Below are 18,068 nucleotides of genomic sequence, written 5' to 3'. Positions count from 1 at the left end.
AGTCAGACATGACTGAGCGACTGAACTGAAGTAATCCCTGAGCTGGGGGCATCTGGAGAATACACTGATCACTGCCTCTCTGGAGCACACTGTCGCCTATCCATGGTCCTCAGGGAACCTATGAGTCTTCCTTTCTCTACCCAGAAAGTCTTCCCTCTGCCTCTCTAACTTCTCCAAATTCCAGCACCTGGGGCCAGCTAAAGGCCACAAATCCTTGAAAAAACCATCCAGGTAGCTCCCGCCCATTCACCCCTCTCTCAGACACGGGGCTGCATGCCACCTTGCTCTTGGCTTCAGCTGACTGTGGCAGGATGGGGTGGGGTGGTCTGGGGTACTGGTGGTGATGGAATACCAGGTGACCCATCTTCATCATCAGCACCAGACCAGGTGCAAGAAGGTCTACTGATCTTCACAACGTGTCGGCCTGAGAACTTGGGGTGGCCGCGCTCCAGGCGGGAGGCATCCGGAGAATCCAGTGTTCTCTCGGATGGGGGCGCAGGTGGGGAATCTGGTTGAATTTGTTCGATTGTGGGGCGCACTTTCCCTGAGGCACGTCTTGGCAAGGGCAGGCGAAGCTCGCAGGTCCCCTTCCGGGCCGCGTCCCAGTTCTTGCCAGGGAGAGCCCTCGGCAGCGGCCGTCGGCGCAAATGACAGACGCCGGGGCGGCTCCTCTCCAGCGCGGAGATCCTGGAAACGGCCGCTGCGCCCGGCCGCTCGGGCTCGGATCTGAGCGGCTAGTCTGAGGGTGGTGTCTGAAATCGGGCTCTTCCTGCCTTTCCTTCGGCCTGGATGCCCGGCTGGCTCGGCGGGCTCCGAGATTCCCGCGCCGCCCCGCCCCGCCGCCCGCGCCCCGCACGGTGCGCGCCGCGTCCCCGCCCCAGCCCCACCCCACCCCGTGCCCTCAGGGGGGCACCCCCACCGGGGCGGGAGGGTGGTCTGCCGCGCCCGGTCGCCGAGTGGCGGAGGTGACGGTAACCGCCTTCCCATTTCCGCCCGGCCGGCGGCGCGGCGCGGCTAGTGCCAGCAGAGGCGCGCGGTCCTCCCTCCGCCCGCCCGCGCCGGGGGCTGGCCCTGCCTCGCCGGCGCCTTTTTCCCCCGCACCGCGGCGCCGCTTCGCCACTCGGGCACCGCAGGTAGGGCAGGAGGCTGGAGCGCCTGCCGCCCGCCGCCCGTAAAATGGTCACCTCGGCTGGACAGCTCGCCCTCTTCGCGCTGGGTACGTACGCTGCCTGTGGCGCGCCCGGCGCCACCTGCCCTCCGGGACACCCTGCTTTCCCCTCGTCCCCTCCATTTCTGTCTTGGGGGTGTTCTGCGCTCGCGTAGGAGAGGAAAGGGAGGCGAATGCTTTTCGAGGCTTGCAAGCGAGGAGGCAAGGGGAATCACTTGTGCCTACTAGGGATTTGGGGAGCCTGTTCCAAAGAGGGGGACGGTCGAGCGCTCAGCCGTTCCCCGGGAAGTGGCCGGCGGGCCGTGCGTGAGAACGCCCGCCAGGGAAGGGGGAGCGGTGTGTGAACGCGCTTGAACTTTAATCCGCCGCGGCTCGTAGACTTGCCAACACCTACCTGCTTACCTGGCTGCTTCCAAGCCAGTCTTCACCAGCGTACGGAGCGCGTAGATTCGGAGAGGGTGGCCGGGGTTCGACCCTCCGGCCAGACCTTGGCTGCTTCCTTTTCGTACTCTCTGCCTACCCCTGAGCCCCAGCGACCCGCAGATATTCATCATCAGCAGCGGCGCCTCGATCTTCTAACTTTGCGAGTTCTGAAGCTTTGGGGTGGGTTTTGGATTTTTGTGCGGATTAATTGTTCTTTTGATTAATTTAGGGAGAAGTGGTTTAAGTGTCAGCCGAGGGCAGGAGTGAAACCCTAGACGAAGTGCTGCCAGTTTCCTTTGAGTTTGTTCTTGGAAGAGAACGAGGGATGGGGGAAGGGAGGGGAAGTTAAGCCCGGCAAACCTGGGCCGGGTCTGGGGAGCCGGTGAGTTTTTCAAAGGTGAAGGTCACTGCCCGGCCAGCTCTTGCCCCTTGCGGCGCCGGGTCTCTCTGGTGTTGAGAGAACAGATTAACAGCCCAGGTGTCCTGGTCATTGCCTAGCTTCCGTGAAGTGAATTGTTCAGTCACTGTCTCCTCTGTAAAGCAAGTTGCTTGCTACAGGATGATTTATTAGAGCTCAAGAAAAGCTATGGAACCCTTCCCCTCCCCCTCTAAATGCCCAGAGCCTCAGCCCCACCCAGTTCCGTGTACAGTTTCAGGGGGTTCACAGACCCGCCCGTAATCCTGCCCATGAAACGCTGATTAAGAAGTGGAGGCATCATCTAAGGGAAATACGGGGCAGCCGTGGAACCGGATTCCATAGCAGCTCTGAGGTGTACCCTCACCTGAAACTCACCAACAGGTGGCATGACTCCGAGTGGCTTTTTTTTTTTTTCCTTTTCCCAAGCCTTTTTATATTTTTGTGTTAATAGTTCTAATTTTAGATTTTTTTAAAAGCAGTTACATTACCAATACAGTAGAAGTCTCCTGTATTCGGGTCCCTGTTATGATGTTGTTTGCAAATGCTGAAAGTAATAATAATAACCTAACACTATTTGAGCACCTACTCTGTGCCAGGCACTGTTCAGAGTACTGTATATGTATCAGCTCATTTAATTTTCACACCAACCTGATGATGAAGACGGTATTACCATCCCCAGTTTATGGAAGGGGGAAGTGAAGCATATAGGCCCTCAGTAGGTAGCTGGGTCAGAATTATGAGTGTAGAAGGAATGTTGATATTAAAAGTCAACTTACTGTGGTCACTGTAGTCCCATCTCCTGGATTTGGGACTTTTTCTCCAGTAGAGATGGATGAATACCCTGGAACTTGCTTTAAACAGGGTTTTCTTTTGGATTCACCGGATCTCAGGGCAATCTCAGGTTATTCAGTGAACAATGAAACAAGAAACAATGAAAGTAAGCAAATTCGAGGAAGCTTTGTAAAGCTGCTCCTGCCCTTCAGCATAGGACTTGCCCATGAAGACTGCATTCATTCATCATGGAATTTTTCTCTTTGCCCCAGTTCAACTTAATCTTTGTTTCTTTCCTTAACAAAAGAGTGTATAAACTTAACAAAGATTTATCAACTGGCCTATACAGTTCCAAGCAATGAGCAAATGAAAAAAGTAGAGGAGAAAGAAGGCAAGAGTAATTTACACCAGTAAGGATTCCTTCATATATATATATATATATATATATATATATATGTATATAGGCTATTAGTTCTGTGCATTGACCACAATTTCTGCCTCCCACCTCACTTTCCAATAGATTGCTGAATACCCATCAATGCCACATGCATCTTTATTCTGCACATTTCCTCCAGAGTTGCTTTCCTCTCTAATTTTTCTTAAATTAGTTGAAGGCAGTTCTAGGCGAATCAGCCAGTGTTCTGTCAGTAATCAAGATCTAGAAAAATGAGGTCTTTCCCCTTCTTCCCCCATGTCAGTGGGGACAGTCTAAGAAGGAACTATTAGGATTCCCTGTTGATTCTTCTGATTACTTGATTGGTGTTTTGGTGGTGAGAGTGTGGAGACTTAATTCAGTGCAACATTGGGAACTTGATCTGGGTTCCTGTGGTGGCTACCCTCTCATGTCAGGCTCCCCTCATTAGCTGGGCAAACTACTTAGGGTCTTGGCTCCTCCAATCCCAGGTCATCCTTAAGGGAGCAAGATGTGTAATTTTGGGCAAGTTACTTAGCTTGTACCTTGTTTTCCTCATCTAAAGAATAGTGATATTAATAGGATCATTGAATATAATTAATGAACCTCGAATGGTGCCTGGCACATAGTAAGCATTTAATCAATCATTATTGTTGTCACTTTGAACTTCATAGCATTCCAGATATGTCCATCCCATAACTGAGAGTTTGTCTTACTTATCTCCCAGTTCCTCACCCTTCCTAAGACAGAAAATACTACCTAAACTAAAAACCTTAGAGATTTTGGCAAATCTCTTTTGGCAGATGACAAATTCAAGAAAGTTTGGGAGTTCTCTTGAATCTAGTGAATTCTTTAGTTTTTGATGCAAAACATTTGTATTTCCTCCTTACTGTTCAGTGGTCGGTTGTTTATTGAAGTTAGCACTAAGTTCTAGTTTCCTTATCTGCTCTACACACCTCTACACAGTGGGTTGTTATGAGAATCAAATGAGATGGTAAATATGGAAGCTACTTATAAACTTTAAAAATAAAGGGCTACACACAAAATAACATTGATTTTGTAATATATCTTATAATCCAGAAATAAACATCATTACTTTTATGGCAGCTCCCAGAAGTAAGACTAGATGTAGACTAAAGAAGCATGTTCCTGGACACAAAATGCCATGAAGGATGGGGAGAGAGGAAGCGAGTCAGCTTCCCAGTGGATTTGGGGTAGAGGGACCAGCAGGGGGCATGAAGTAAGCTGGTTCTCTTCTCCATTACATAGAAATGATGTCTTTCAGAGTGAACAGTGGAGCTTTGCCCAGGACACATGTTTTCCTTATTGGACAGTCATAATTAGGGAAAGTTCACTTTGAACAAGGGCTGTAAAGGTGTATATGGAAGACTTAGAGGCTGAGTTTCCTGTATTTACTTTTCCAAAATTTGGTTTCCTAGGATAAAGTGAAAATCTTTCTGCAAATACTCAGTGTCCCCTGCAAAGAGGACCTTTCTTATAGGAGTAAATGATGCTTCATGTTCCGTGGTAACATATGAAAAATAGATGGTTTTTCCATTAGACCTATCTCTAAAGACCTTTTGAAAGTATACTTTGAACAGGGTCCTGCTCTTTGGGCTGCTGGCTAAAAGGGACAGGCAATGGGAAGTGGAGATTGGGCCAGCCAGAATGGAACTGGCCTAACGAACTGGGCGTCTTGTGCCTGCTTCTCCCTCAAAACCTCTGTAGTCTCTTCCACAGCAGTGCCCTCAAATCACAACCACTTGGAGGACTTGGTACCCTGTTGGCTGGGTAGGAGGCGGGCAAGTGTGCCCGTCTAATGAGAGTTCCCCCCGTGTGGCTTGTGACTGCTGCTGGTGGGGAAGAGAGGAAAAGGACCCTTTGAGAGCCATAGCTGTGCAATCAGTACGGTTAGGGAAACTTCTCACTTCACCAGTTATGTTTTGTCTGAAGTACGTTTGGTGTTATAAATGCTGCTGTGTGTTTATGAGCGTTATTGAAGGCACTTCTGCCTGTCCTGTTGACCAGAGCAGAGTTAGAAGTCATGCTGAGAACTCTTAACTGTCCTACATGTTCTTGTACTTTACCTATGGAAAATGTAATGATCAACTCAGTATTAAACTCCAGCAGACCAACGCTAATCATGCCATGCTTTTTTTTTGGTTGATCACCAAAAATTGACCATTGTTTTCCTGCCATTTCAAATGTTTTTCATCATCTCATTTAAAGTATAAACTTAATTCTATGCTAAAGCTAATATGTTTCAGATTGCATCTAGATAGAGGATTGGGGCACTTTTATGGTGACTTTTGTTTTGCTTTTTTTTTTTATCTGTGAAATGTTAAATATAAAAATCCTTTTGTAGAATCAGGAAAGGAGCCAGAAATCTAGACTACTAGAACCATTTCTTAGGAACTCTTCATTTCAAACATAAATGCATGTTTCCCTTCAGACCAATTCTAAAAATGTGGGTAAAGTCTTTTGAAGCATAATGAATTAGTTGGGATAAATATGACTTAAATAGTTATCTGGGCTTAGAAAAAGTTGGAAGTTCATTGAAATCGAATTGTATAGATTTGCTAGTACTTTCTCTTAAGTCAGAGGAAACAAACTTTTTCTTCACTGGATTCCCTGATGGCTCAGACAGTAAAGAGTCTGCCTGCAAGATGGGAGACCTGGGTTCAGTCCCTGAGTCAGGAAGATCCCCAGGAGATGGAAATGGCAATCCATTCCAGTATTCTTGCCTGGGAAATCTCATGGATGGAGGAGCCTGGCAGGCTACAGTCCCTGGGGTCGCAAAGAGTCAGACACGACTGAGCAACTAACACACACTAGCCTGCTGTATTATATACCCAGTGCTTTTGCCTTTAATAGTTTGCTGTCCTCTTACCTTGAAAATCTTTCCGTTTTCCCCACTTACATTTCTGAAGTACTTGTAGCTGGTTAGGGCTTCCTCAAGGAGGGATTTGACACATAACTCCTTTGTGTAACAAGCTTGTATAACTTTGTGGAACTCAAACCTGCTATTGCCTCTCCTCTTTTGGTTTTAATTTTTGACCTGTTGACTTTTCTGGCAGGGAACCCTGATACACCTCCATGTCCTGTCTTGAACTCATGTGGGTTGGTGCTTGCCCCCTCTTCCCTGCTGGTTTGAGGGCTTCTGGAAGGCAGAACCCCTTGGTCTTCATCTTTGCCCTTGGCACCCAGAGCACAGGCTGACCTTCCAGGGAGACCAGTGAGCACTTGATGATTCCTTGGGATGCCCTGTGCTGAATACTCCAAGTGTAGACTCAGTTGGCAAACACTTGGCTGGGCAGGTAACATTCATCCTGAAAAGCTCTTTATTATGATCATCAAGGTTGGGTTGCATATAAATGCTTGTATGCAACTTGCTTTCAGATAGTGTTTTATTGTTTTTTAGTAGATGATGCTGAGAAGGCAATGGTACCCCACTCCAGTACTCTTGCCTGGAAAATCCCATAGACGGAGGAGCCTGGTGGGCTGCAGTTCATGGGGTCGCTGAGTCGGACACGACTGAGTGACTTCCCTTTCACTTTTCACTTTCATGCATTGGAGGAGGAAATGGCAACCCACTCCAGTGTTCTTGCCTGGAGAATCCCAGGGACGGGGGAGCCTGGTGGGCTGCCGTCTCTGGGGTCGCACAGAGTTGGACACGACCGAAGCGACTTAGCAGCAGCAGCAGATGATGATTTGTTTTAGACTGCAAAGGCAATTTTTTTTCTCTAGAACATAGAAAATCTAGGAAAGCATAAAAGAAAATGTATTTTAATGGCCTGTAATTCCACCACCCAAAGATAACTATGATTAACATTCTGTTGCACAGTCTGATGGATGAAAGTGTGCGTGTGTGCACGCATGCTTAGTCGTGTCTGACTCTGCTACCCCATGGACTGCAGCCCACCAGGCTCCTCTGTCCATGGGATTTTCCAGGCAAGAATACTGGAGTGGGTTGCCATTTCCTCCTCCAGGAGATCTTCCCTACCCAGGGACCGAACTGGCATCTCCTGTGTCTCCTTGCATTGGCCGGGAGATTTTTACCACTGGGCCACCTGAGAAGCCTTCAGATGAATGTATAGATCAATAAATATTCTGTAAAAGCTAGTATGAATTCTGAGGGACTCACACTGTTTAATTTATTTGCCTTTTAACTTAAAAATCTTTCATAATAAAGCTTTTATGTTATTAAATATTCTTCCATAACATCATCCATAGTAGCTGGGAAAAATAATCCCTTGATTGTGTTTACTATAATTTTGAAATCCTTTGACCATATAGATTTTTATTTCTCACTGTTATGAATAATCCACACACTGTTATTGGGAATATAAATTGATACAACTTTTCTTGGAAGTCAACGTGGCAATTGCTATCAATTTTAAGTGGGTATAATTTGGGTCATTGATTTCACTTTTTGATATATATATTTATATTATACTTATATAAATACTTACCTGAAGGTACAGAGAAAAATGTAAATGATGGTGGTTGTTGACTTGTTTATAACAGTGACAAGTTGGCAGTACCAGTTATTTTTTTTAAGGAGATTCCTTACATAGGTATTTTTATATATGAATACAATGATTTCCTATGTTCAGTTCAGTTCAGTCTCTCAGTCGTCTCTGACTCTTTGCGACCCCATGAACCGCAGCACACCAGGCCTCCCTGTCCATCACCAACTCCTGGAGTTCACTCAGACTCACGTCCATCGAGTCAGTGATGCCATCCAGCCATCTCATCCTCTGTCATCCCTTTCTCCTCCCGCCCTCAATCTTTCCCAGCATCAGGGTCTTTTCAAATGAGTCCACTTTTTGCATCAGGTGGCCAAAGTATTGGAGTTGGAGCTTCAACATCAGTCCTTCCAATGAACACCCAGGACTGATCTTTAGGATGGACAGATTGGATCTCCTTGCAGTCCAAGGGACTCTTAAGAGTCTTCTCCAACACCACAGTTCAAAAGCACCAATTCTTCTGCACTCAGCTTTTATAGTCCAACTCTCACATCCATACATGACCACTGGAAAAACCATAGCCTTGACTAGATGGACCTTTGTTGACAAAGTAATATTGCTGCTTTTTAATATGCTGTCTAGGTTGGTCATAACTTTCCTTCCAAGGAGTAAGCGTCTTTTAATTTCATGGCTGCAATCACCATCCACAGTGATTTTGGAGCCCCCAAAAGGAAAGTCAGCCACTGTTTCCACTGTTTCCCCATCTATCTGCCATGAAGTGATAGAACCAGATGCCATGATCTTAGTTTTCTGAATGTTGATCTTTAAGCCAACTTTTTTACTCTCCTCTTTCACTTTCATCAAGAGGCTCTTTAGTTCTTTTTCACTTTCTGCCTATGTAACTATTTTCAAAAAATAAAGATTTCTTCAAAATTTTAAATTCAAAAAGGCAGGTTCTAGATATATAGTATAGGGCTACAGTTTGAATTGATTAATTTTTTATAACAATTATATATTAAATTTGTAAGGCTAAAGTCAAGGAACATAAATGATACAACAGAAATTCTTGTACATAAATGTTTGGCTCATCTTTGTTTAAGGGTAAGTTTCTAGAAATTACCCTTCTTTCCCACTAGCAGTGTGTGAATGCTCACTTTTTGGGCCCTTCTATAAGCAGACATTAGTTCTAACATTTGCCAACTTGACTGGGGGAAAAAAATCTCAGCCCAGTTTCATCTTTAATATTTGTTAGAGTAGGTTGTACATCATCTTGTTATTTGCATCTTCATCTTTTCAAAATTTTTCCTATTGATGGCTCATCCTTTTCTTAGAGCTTTATAACACACTGTATATAAAAAAGGTTATTAATACTTGGCAAGTAGTCCCCATTTATTGTCTTTTACTGTTTTGTTTGTGGTATTTTTGACATGCCTATTGTTTTTGTTTTTATGTAGCAGAAACTATATATCTTTCCCCTTAAGCTTTTTACCTTTGCTTATGTAATTAGTAAAACCTTCCCTATCTTCTAATTCTTTTGTGGTCTCATTATGTTGAACTATTCTACCTAGAATTTGTTCTAATGTGTAGTGTGAGGTCAACTCATGTTTTACTTTTTTAAAACAGTTAACCAATTAATATTCTCAGTTGTCATTTGTGGAATAATCTATTCCTTCCTACTGTGGTTTGAAATTCCATTTTTTATCATATGCTAAATCCTTCTAAGTACTTGAATTTGTGGAATTTCAGTTTGGTTCCTTTATTTTATATTTTTGTCGTTATTCTGAACTTGCTCATTCATGTAGTCTACAAATTTTCATTGAGTACCTATTCTGCACTGTAACTGCTTCTAGGTACTAGGAAATCGGCCAAGAATGATTCCTGTTTTCATGGATCTAGTGGGTGAGACTTTTTCCCCTGCTTTGGTTATTGATGATATCTAAAAGCTTTTTAGATATCTGTAAATTATATTTACAGTTGATCCCTGAACAACACAAAGGTTAGGGGGCCAACACTCCAAAAATCCACCTTTAATTCATGATTGGCCCTCACATCACAGGTTTCTCTATATCCAGGGTTCCCCACTGGCAGACTCAATCAACGCTGACCGTGTAGTTACTCTTAGCGACCCCATGGACTGTAGCCCACCAGGCTCCTCCATCCATGGGAATTTCCAGGCAAGAGTACTGGAGTGGGGTGCCATTGCCTTCTCCGAGTTCTTCGGTATTTACTGTCAAGAATTCACACATGTAAATGGACCCACACAGTTCAAAGGTGTGTTATTCAAGGATCAAATGTAATTTGTAATAGGCTTTGTTAATTTTAATATTCCTTCAGCTGATTCTCTGAGGTTCCTTGCATCACGTTATCTTCAATAGAGATAACTTTGCCTCTTTCCTTTTATATTTTCATCTCACTGCACATGTGAGTGCTCAGTCCATCCGACTCTTTGAAACCCCATGTACTGTAGCCTGCCAGGCTCCTCTGTCCATGGGATTATCCTGGCAAGGATACTAGAATGCGTTGCCATTTCCTCCTCCAGGGATCTTCTCAACTCAGAGATCGAATCCATGGGTCCTGCATTGACAGGCGGTTTCTTTACCACTGAGCCACCTGAGAAGCCCTTTCATCTCATTACTTTTTCTTATCATGCTGGCTAAAACTTCTAAGAACAACACTTTTTTTTTAAGCAGTTGGCTATCCTTGTATTTTTCCTGACGTACTGTAATGTTTGTAATGATTGCTTTTAGCAATCAAATAATAGACTGATTTTTCAGTTATTTATATATAATATACACATGTATATTATGTATATTTTTCTATGTGTATACATACATATAAACTTTCATTTTAATAAAATATGCTTCTCTTCATAAGTTACTAAAAGATTTAGTATTTTGATTTGTTTTTTAAGGCAGGGGAGATAATGTGTTGGGTTTTTTTTTTTTTCCTGAAATGTTTTGAGGATATTTGACTCAATTAAATTAAAGCCATTCTTTTAAATTCTTGGAACGAACCCTTCTTGGCCATGTGTATTATTCTCTGTATCTACTGCTAGATTTGATCTATTTGAACCCTTTTTTTCTTTTTTTAGGTTTTGATATCAGTGTTATGTCAGCTTTGTAAAATAAATATTAAATTGTTCCATCTGTTTTATTCTTGGAGTAGATGAATTATCATGGAAATCAAATGTTGGTCTGAAGGTTTGAAAGAAATTGCTTATGAAACTTCTGAGTCTGGTCTGTTTTTAGTGGTCAGTTCAAGTTTTCTACTTCTTGAATCATTTTTGGTAATTATTTATTTTCCTCACAATCTATTCAATTCAGATTTCTAAAGCTTTAGCATAGATTAATAAATGATCTCCTTTTAATTAAAATTTTTTTTTATACCTGCAACCTCAGTTAATATGGCTTTACCAAATATGAAACAAAAATAAGCACTTTGGCCCCCAACATACATTGTTAATTTGTTTTTCTTAATAATTATAAAAACTTCATTTTAGTCATTAACCAAGTTCAAGTCAAAGTTTCATATCTGATAGTTTATTTGCATAAAGGCACGTCCAGTGTTGTTATAATGATGTCATTTCTGATTTGGATGATGAATGGCACTGTAATTTCTAGCAGAGGCTGCTAACTAGCTTCCTGATGGTTTCTTAAGCTTAAAAAAATTTTTTTGTTGTTGTTCAGTTGCTCAGTTATGTCTGACTCTTTGCGACCCCACGGACTGTAGCACGCCAGGCTTCCTTGTCCTTCACCATCTCCTGGAGCTTGCTCAAACTTGTGTGCATTGAGTCGGTGATGCCATCCAACCATCTCATCCTCTGTCGTTCCCTTCTCCTCCTGCCTTCAGTCTTTCCCAGCATCAGGGTCTTTTCTAATGAGTCAACTCTTTGCACCAGGTGGCCAAAGTATTGGAGCTTCAGCTTCAACATCAGTCCTTCCAATGAATATTCAGGATTGATTTCCTTTAGGATTGAGTGGTTTGATCTCCTTGCAGGCCAAGGGACTGTCAAGAGTCTTCTCGAACACCACAGTTCAAAAGCATAAATTCTTTGGTGTTCAGCCTTCTTTGTGGTCCAACTGTCACATCCATACCTGTCTACTGGAAAAACCATAGCTTTGACTATGTTTTTAAAAGTTTTAAAAAGTTTCAAAACCTCCAAAAACACTGTTGTGTTCATTAGATGCTATTGTAGTGTTTGGAACAAGATAGGAGATTTCTATTGCTTGCTCATTTGCTTTTTGTTGATTGATTGATGATTGATTGATTGATTTGCCTTTAAGATCAGTACTTCTAGTTGAAAAATGTTGTGTTCTTACAAAGAGACCATGTCTTCATCTTGGATTTTAGGTCTTTAATCTGAGTTTGAACGAGGTTAGTAAACAATTCTCCTGGGTACTTGGAGACTAGGTGTACCTTGACGGCTTTTTCGTCATCCCTCTCCAGGGCTGAGGCCCTCTCCGTGTAATTATTATATTTCCAAGAGGTCTGGGAGATTAACTGGCCAAATGGCACACATAATGCGGTGACACAAAAGCGGCTGAAGCTGATAAACGAGAGGTTTGCAATTACACACTCTGCTTCCCTCTGCCAGGCCTTGGCAACAGGGAAAAGACAAACTTCAGATACTTTTCTTGGTTGAAAGAAACCACATAAGACCCGTAACTTTCACCGAGGCCGTGGCTCTGAGGAATTGGCACGGGAGCTGTGGAGGAACGTCACCTGGTCACTTTGTCACTGAGCCCAGCGTGAAGCTCTGGGCTCAGGAACCTGTCACCTTGGGCGGGTTTCTGGGTTACCACTGCTGCGTTGAAGGAGCACCTCAACAGGCTGGTTTGCATGCTGTACACACTCCCTGCCAGCACATTTGAACAATGACAGGTGGGTTTTTGCACATAGCAGACCTTGGGTGTTATAATTAAGGTTTTGGGTGATGACTCACAGGTCCCTGAACTAGAATGAAAGCAAGCCCTGGACCTGAGCATTTCTTTTAGGGAGATGAGGTAAACTCACAGATCATGTAGGTGGGGAATCCTTCTGGATCTGGACACTCCCTAAACCTCATCAACCACTCCTGTGTCCCTCTGCCCCCCACAAAGAAAACCCCCCAAACAAACACACCTTTTGTGCTGACCCAAGCAGACCACTTACTGTTACCGGAACACGTACAGCCTCTGGTTGCTACCTCCCCATGTGGGCCACTCAGGACACCCTCCTTCTCTGTCAACCTTGCTAAATCCTACTCATTCTTTTTCCACAGTGAAATAGAAAATCAGAATCTACAAACAAGAGTCTGGAAAATACCCTCACATTCAATTCACCAGACACATTCTTTTTCGAGGCTTAACTGTCAGGGCTCTTACCATATCGCTTTCTGTGTGTGGTTACAGATTTATTTGTATATTCACTCTTTTTCCTTAAAAAATGGCATTGGGTATTTTAAAATCTGCTTTTCACTTAACAGTATATAGGGAAAATGTTTTTGTGGCAAGGATACAAATATGTCTATTCATCTATTTTTAATGAGTAACACATTCCATTAAACAGCTCTGGCATTGTTATTTGTTCACCTGTTTTGATAGAGATGTATGCTGTTTCAACCTTTTAAATACTCAAACCTGAAATTAAAATGTTTATAGCTAAATTATTACCAGCATCTTTGAATTATTTACTATGATCAAATCCCCAGAAATGGATTGCTAGGTCAAAAGGTACACACTTTTCCACCTCTTAATATGTTTTGACAATCTGCCTTTGAGAAAAGGCTGACAAATTCATACTTCTATCCTGGGTATGAGTGCCTATTTATCAGCAAACTTGCCTTTGATGAACATTATGATTTTCAAGACTTTGCGAATCATGTTGATTAAATGATATCTCATTATTTTTAATTTATTTTTTTTATTCTTAAGAATGAAGGTTTTTTTATATTTTATTTTATTTTTATTTTTTTATTATTTTTTAAATTTTATTTTATTTTTAAACTTTACATAATTGTATTAGTTTTGCCAAATATCAAAATGAATCCGCCACAGGTATACATGTGTTCCCCATCCTAAACCCTCCTCCCTCCTCCCTCCCCATACCATCCCTCTGGGCCGTCCCAGTGCACCAGCCCCAAGCATCCAGCATCGTGCATCGAACCTGGACTGGCAACTCGTTTCTTACATGATATTTTACATGTTTCAATGTCATTCTCCCAAATCTTCCCACCCTCTCCCTCTCCCACAGAGTCCATAAGACTGTTCTATACATCAGTGTCTCTTTTGCTGTCTCGTACACCAGGTTATTGTTACCATCTTTCTAAATTCCATATATATGCATTAGTATACTGTATTTATGTTTTTCCTTCTGGCTTACTTCACTCTGTATAATAGGCTCCAGTTTCATCCACCTCATTAGAACTGATTCAAATGTATTCTTTTTAATGGCTGAGTAATACTCCATTGTGTATATGTAGCTTTCTTATCCATTCATCTGCTGATGGACATCTAGGTTGCTTCCATGTCCTGGCTATTATAAACAGTGCTGCGATGAACATTGCGGTACACGTGTCTCTTTCCCTTCTGGTTTCCTCAGTGTGTATGCCCAGCAGTGGGATTGCTGGATCATAAGGCAGACCTATATATAGAAAACTATAAAACACTGGTGAAAGAAATCAAAGAGGACACTAATAGATGGAGAAATATACCATGTTCATGGATTGGAAGAATCAATATAGTGAAAATGAGTATACTACCCAAAGCAATTTATAGATTCAACGCAATCCCTATCAAGCTACCAACAGTATTCTTCACAGAGCTAGAACAAATAATTTCACAGTTTGTATGGAAATACAAAAAACCTCGAATAGCCAAAGTGATCTTGAGAAAGAAGAATGGAACTGGAGGAATCAACCTACCTGACTTCAGGCTCTACTACAAAGCCACAGTTATCAAAAAAGTATGGTACTGGCACAAAGACAGAAATATTGATCAATGGAATAAAATAGAAAGCCCAGAGATAAATCCATGCACATATGGACACCGTATCTTTGACAAAGGAGGCAAGAATATACAATGGATTAAAAACAATCTCTTTAACAAGTGGTGCTGGGAAATCTGGTCAACCACTTGTAAAAGATTGAAACTAGACCACTTTCTAACACCATACACAAAAATAAACTCAAAATGGATTAAAGATCTAAACGTAAGACCGGAAACTATAAAACTCCTAGAGGAGAACATAGGCAAAACACTCTCTGACATACATCACAGCAGGATCCTCTATGACCCACCTCCCAGAATATTGGAAATAAAATCAAAAATAAACAAATGGGACCTAATTAACCTTAAAAGCTTCTGCACATCAAAGGAAACTATTAGCAAGGTGAAAAGACAGCCTTCAGAATGGGAGAAAATAATAGCAAATGAAGCAACTGACAAACAACTAATCTCAAAAATATACAAGCAACTCCTACAGCTCAAGTCCAGAAAAAAAAAATAAACGACCCAATCAAAAAATGGGCCAAAGAACTAAATAGACATTTCTCCAAAGAAGACATACAGATGGCTAACAAACACATGAAAAGATGCTCAACATCACTCATTATCAGAGAAATGCAAATCAAAACCACTATGAGGTACCATTTCACACCAGTCAGAATGGCTGCGATCCAAAAGTCTACAAATAATAAATGCTGGAGAGGGTGTGGAGAAAAGGGAACCCTCTTACACTGTTGGTGGGAATGCAAACTAGTACAGCCACTATGGAGAACAGTGTGGAGATTCCTTAAAAAACTGGAAATAGAACTGCCTTATGATATCTCATTTTAATTTGTACTTCTTTGGCTAAAACCAAAGTTTGCTACAATTGCATGCTTTTTCATGTTGAGTATTTGAATTTATTTTCTTGAGACTTACCCATTTCTGTCCTTAGTTCAGGTTTTGGGTAGGTGAGTTATTTTCTCATTGATTCATAAGCAGCTTTTTAAAAAAGATATATGAAATATTTTCCTTGTTGTGTCATTTTGCTATTAAATTTACATGTATATATGGTTCTGTTATGTTTTTGATTTCTAAGGACTTAAAATCATTTCATTATTTCTCTGTGACTTCTACTTTTGTCTTGGAGTAGGAAGAGATTTTCTATAACTCTCTGATCTCTCATTTCCTGTGTACTTTCATGTTGTTGCTTTGGGGATTTAAATTTCACTTCTTTGGGAGTGCATTTTGGTTTCAGATGTGAGATAGGAATCTAACTTGCCTTTTTGTCAAAATGATCTGGTTCCTCAAACACCATTTGTTGAATAATTTATTCTCTACTCACAGATTTTGAATTTTTGCCACTTGAGACTTTCTTAGGAGTACTTGAATCTGTTTTTAGAGTTTCTGTTCAGTTCCATTAATCTGAGACTTGTCCTGTAATGAACCATTCACTGGGGCTGGGAACGTGTCATTGCCCTAGGAAGCTGGGGCAGAAAAATCGTGAGAAGTAGGCAGGCATTGGGTGGACCTTGGGTCTCACTATCCTGAAAGGTGTGGTGAACTTGCCTCTGCCCTCCTGTTCTTTCTGGAACTTTGTGCTTTGCAGGAATTTGGGGTCACGAGGCAGGCCTGTGGTCCTCCATGTGACATTCAGGTTAATAAAAACCATATATTTTCAGGTCCACTTCTCAAACAAGAGTACCAGGGGGCCTGCCATGGCATACCTAGAGCCACAGACAAACCTGGCACATCTCCTAGGATATAGTAAAAGAAATAATTAAAGAATCAGAAAAGAGCTTCACTAGACAGGCATAACATTGTTTTCTATATTAAAACAAATCAAATATATTAGTGAATAGAATGCAAGATTGAAATATCAAAATTAGTTATCCAGGTATAAGTCTTCAAATAAATTGTGATTTTTTTAAAAATTTTGATTGTTTCAAGCTGTGCCCCCATACTCTAGAGGAACAGATATGAGTTCCTTCTCTTTGCCATTTTGGGGGTTTTAATGGAGAAATTTGAGAAGTACTGTCCCAAGTGGATGACTAATTTTCAGATACTTAGAGTAGGGCAGAATAGTAACTAAAATGAATAACTTCACCATTCTTCTGCTTCTGTTGGATATAATTTCCCTTTCTTTTTCTAAGTTTTCCTAAGGTAAAAACTTAATTATTGATTTTAGATCTTTTTTCTTTCCCAACATAGTCATTCGATGCTAAAAATTTCCCTGTAGACTCTGCTTTTACCTCATCCCACAAATTCTGATGAGTTGGTTGTGTTTCAGTTTTTTTACTTCAAGATACTTTTGACTTCTCTCAAGATTTCTTCTTGACCCATGTTTTATTTAGAAATGTTGTTTAATCTGCAGTGTGTGGGGATTTTCTGGCTATATTTCTGTTACCTAGTTTACCTTCTTTATTGTCTGGGAGCAGACATGGTATGATTTCTGTTCTTTTCAATGTGCGCTCAGTCATGTCTGACTCTTTATGACCCCATGGGCTGTAGCCCTCCAGGCTTGTCTGTCCATTAGATTCTCCAGCCAAGAATACTGGAGTGGGTTACCATTACCTCCTCCAGGGGATCTTCCTGACCCAGGGACTGAACCCTCCCTCTCCTGCATTAGCAGGTGGATTCTTTATCACTGAGCCATCTAGGAAGCCCTTCAATGTGTCCAAGTATGTTTTACAGCCCAGAATGTCGTCTGTCTTGGTGAATGTTCATGTGAACTTGAGAAGAATGTGTGTATTCTGCTGTTGTTGAATGAAGTAGCTCATCGGTGTCATTATATCCAGCTGGTTGATGGTGGTGTTGAGTGCAATTTTGTCCTTACTTATTTTCTGCCTGCTGGATTTGTCCATTTCTGAAAGAAGGGTGTTGAAACCTCCAGCTATAATAGTGGATTCAGTTCTGTTCGTTTTTGCCTCATGTATTTTGGCATTTTATTGGTAGGTGCATATAGGTTCTATATTGTTACATAACTTCATCATTCATTAATGCTTTTTTCATGATTCAGGATCTCCCAGCAGCTAAAGATCTTCACTAGTAAACTCTTTCTTCCCACGTGGTGCCTATGGTACAAAACTTGCATTACTACCTGTGAAATGAGGAAAGTTTTATTCCTGGCTTAGATAAGCTGGTCTCAATTTTAACTTTCCTTGTGGGGAGAAAAAAACATAAAAGGCATCGCTCCAAATTCCTGAACTAAGGCTCTGTTAGGATCCAGATAGTGGGGCCTTCTTTGATTGAGGGCATCCTTTCAAATCAGTTCTTATTTTGAATGTAGGATGTAGAAGGTTTCAGTGAATTGCTTATGTCCCTTTGAGACATCCTGTGAGAGTTAGAAATTTACACTTAGCAAAGTAGCATCATCTCACTATGTAATATGAGCTTATGCTCTTGTGAAATGCCCCTTTCCCTTACTGTGGAATAAAGGGGAAAA

The 18,068-nt window shown here is 41.8% G+C and overlaps 1 protein-coding gene across 3 annotated transcripts in view; it reads left to right on the top strand.

The window, feature by feature from the left end:
• Positions 1-895: 895 nt before the first annotated feature.
• TGFA (transforming growth factor alpha) overlaps positions 896-18,068 on the top strand; it is a 118,711-nt gene continuing 101,538 nt past the window's right edge. Inside the window, exon 1 of one of the 3 annotated variants that reach the window (XM_086323798.1) lies at positions 896-1,216. In XM_086323798.1, the coding sequence (XP_086179924.1) occupies positions 1,177-1,216 (40 nt within the window). In that variant the 5' untranslated portion in view covers positions 896-1,176. The remainder of the gene's footprint in view (positions 1,217-18,068) is intronic. The other 2 variants (XM_086323799.1, XM_086323800.1) reach the window with 2 other exon arrangements.

This window comes from Bos grunniens, chromosome 11, assembly GCF_055505025.1.
Source record: "Bos grunniens cultivar Pamir isolate PY7600 chromosome 11, Bosgru_T2T1.0, whole genome shotgun sequence".
Classification (NCBI taxonomy): domain Eukaryota; kingdom Metazoa; phylum Chordata; class Mammalia; order Artiodactyla; family Bovidae; genus Bos; species Bos grunniens.
The sequence above is the reverse complement of the archived record's forward strand: the minus strand, read 5'-3'. Positions and strand labels throughout refer to the sequence as shown.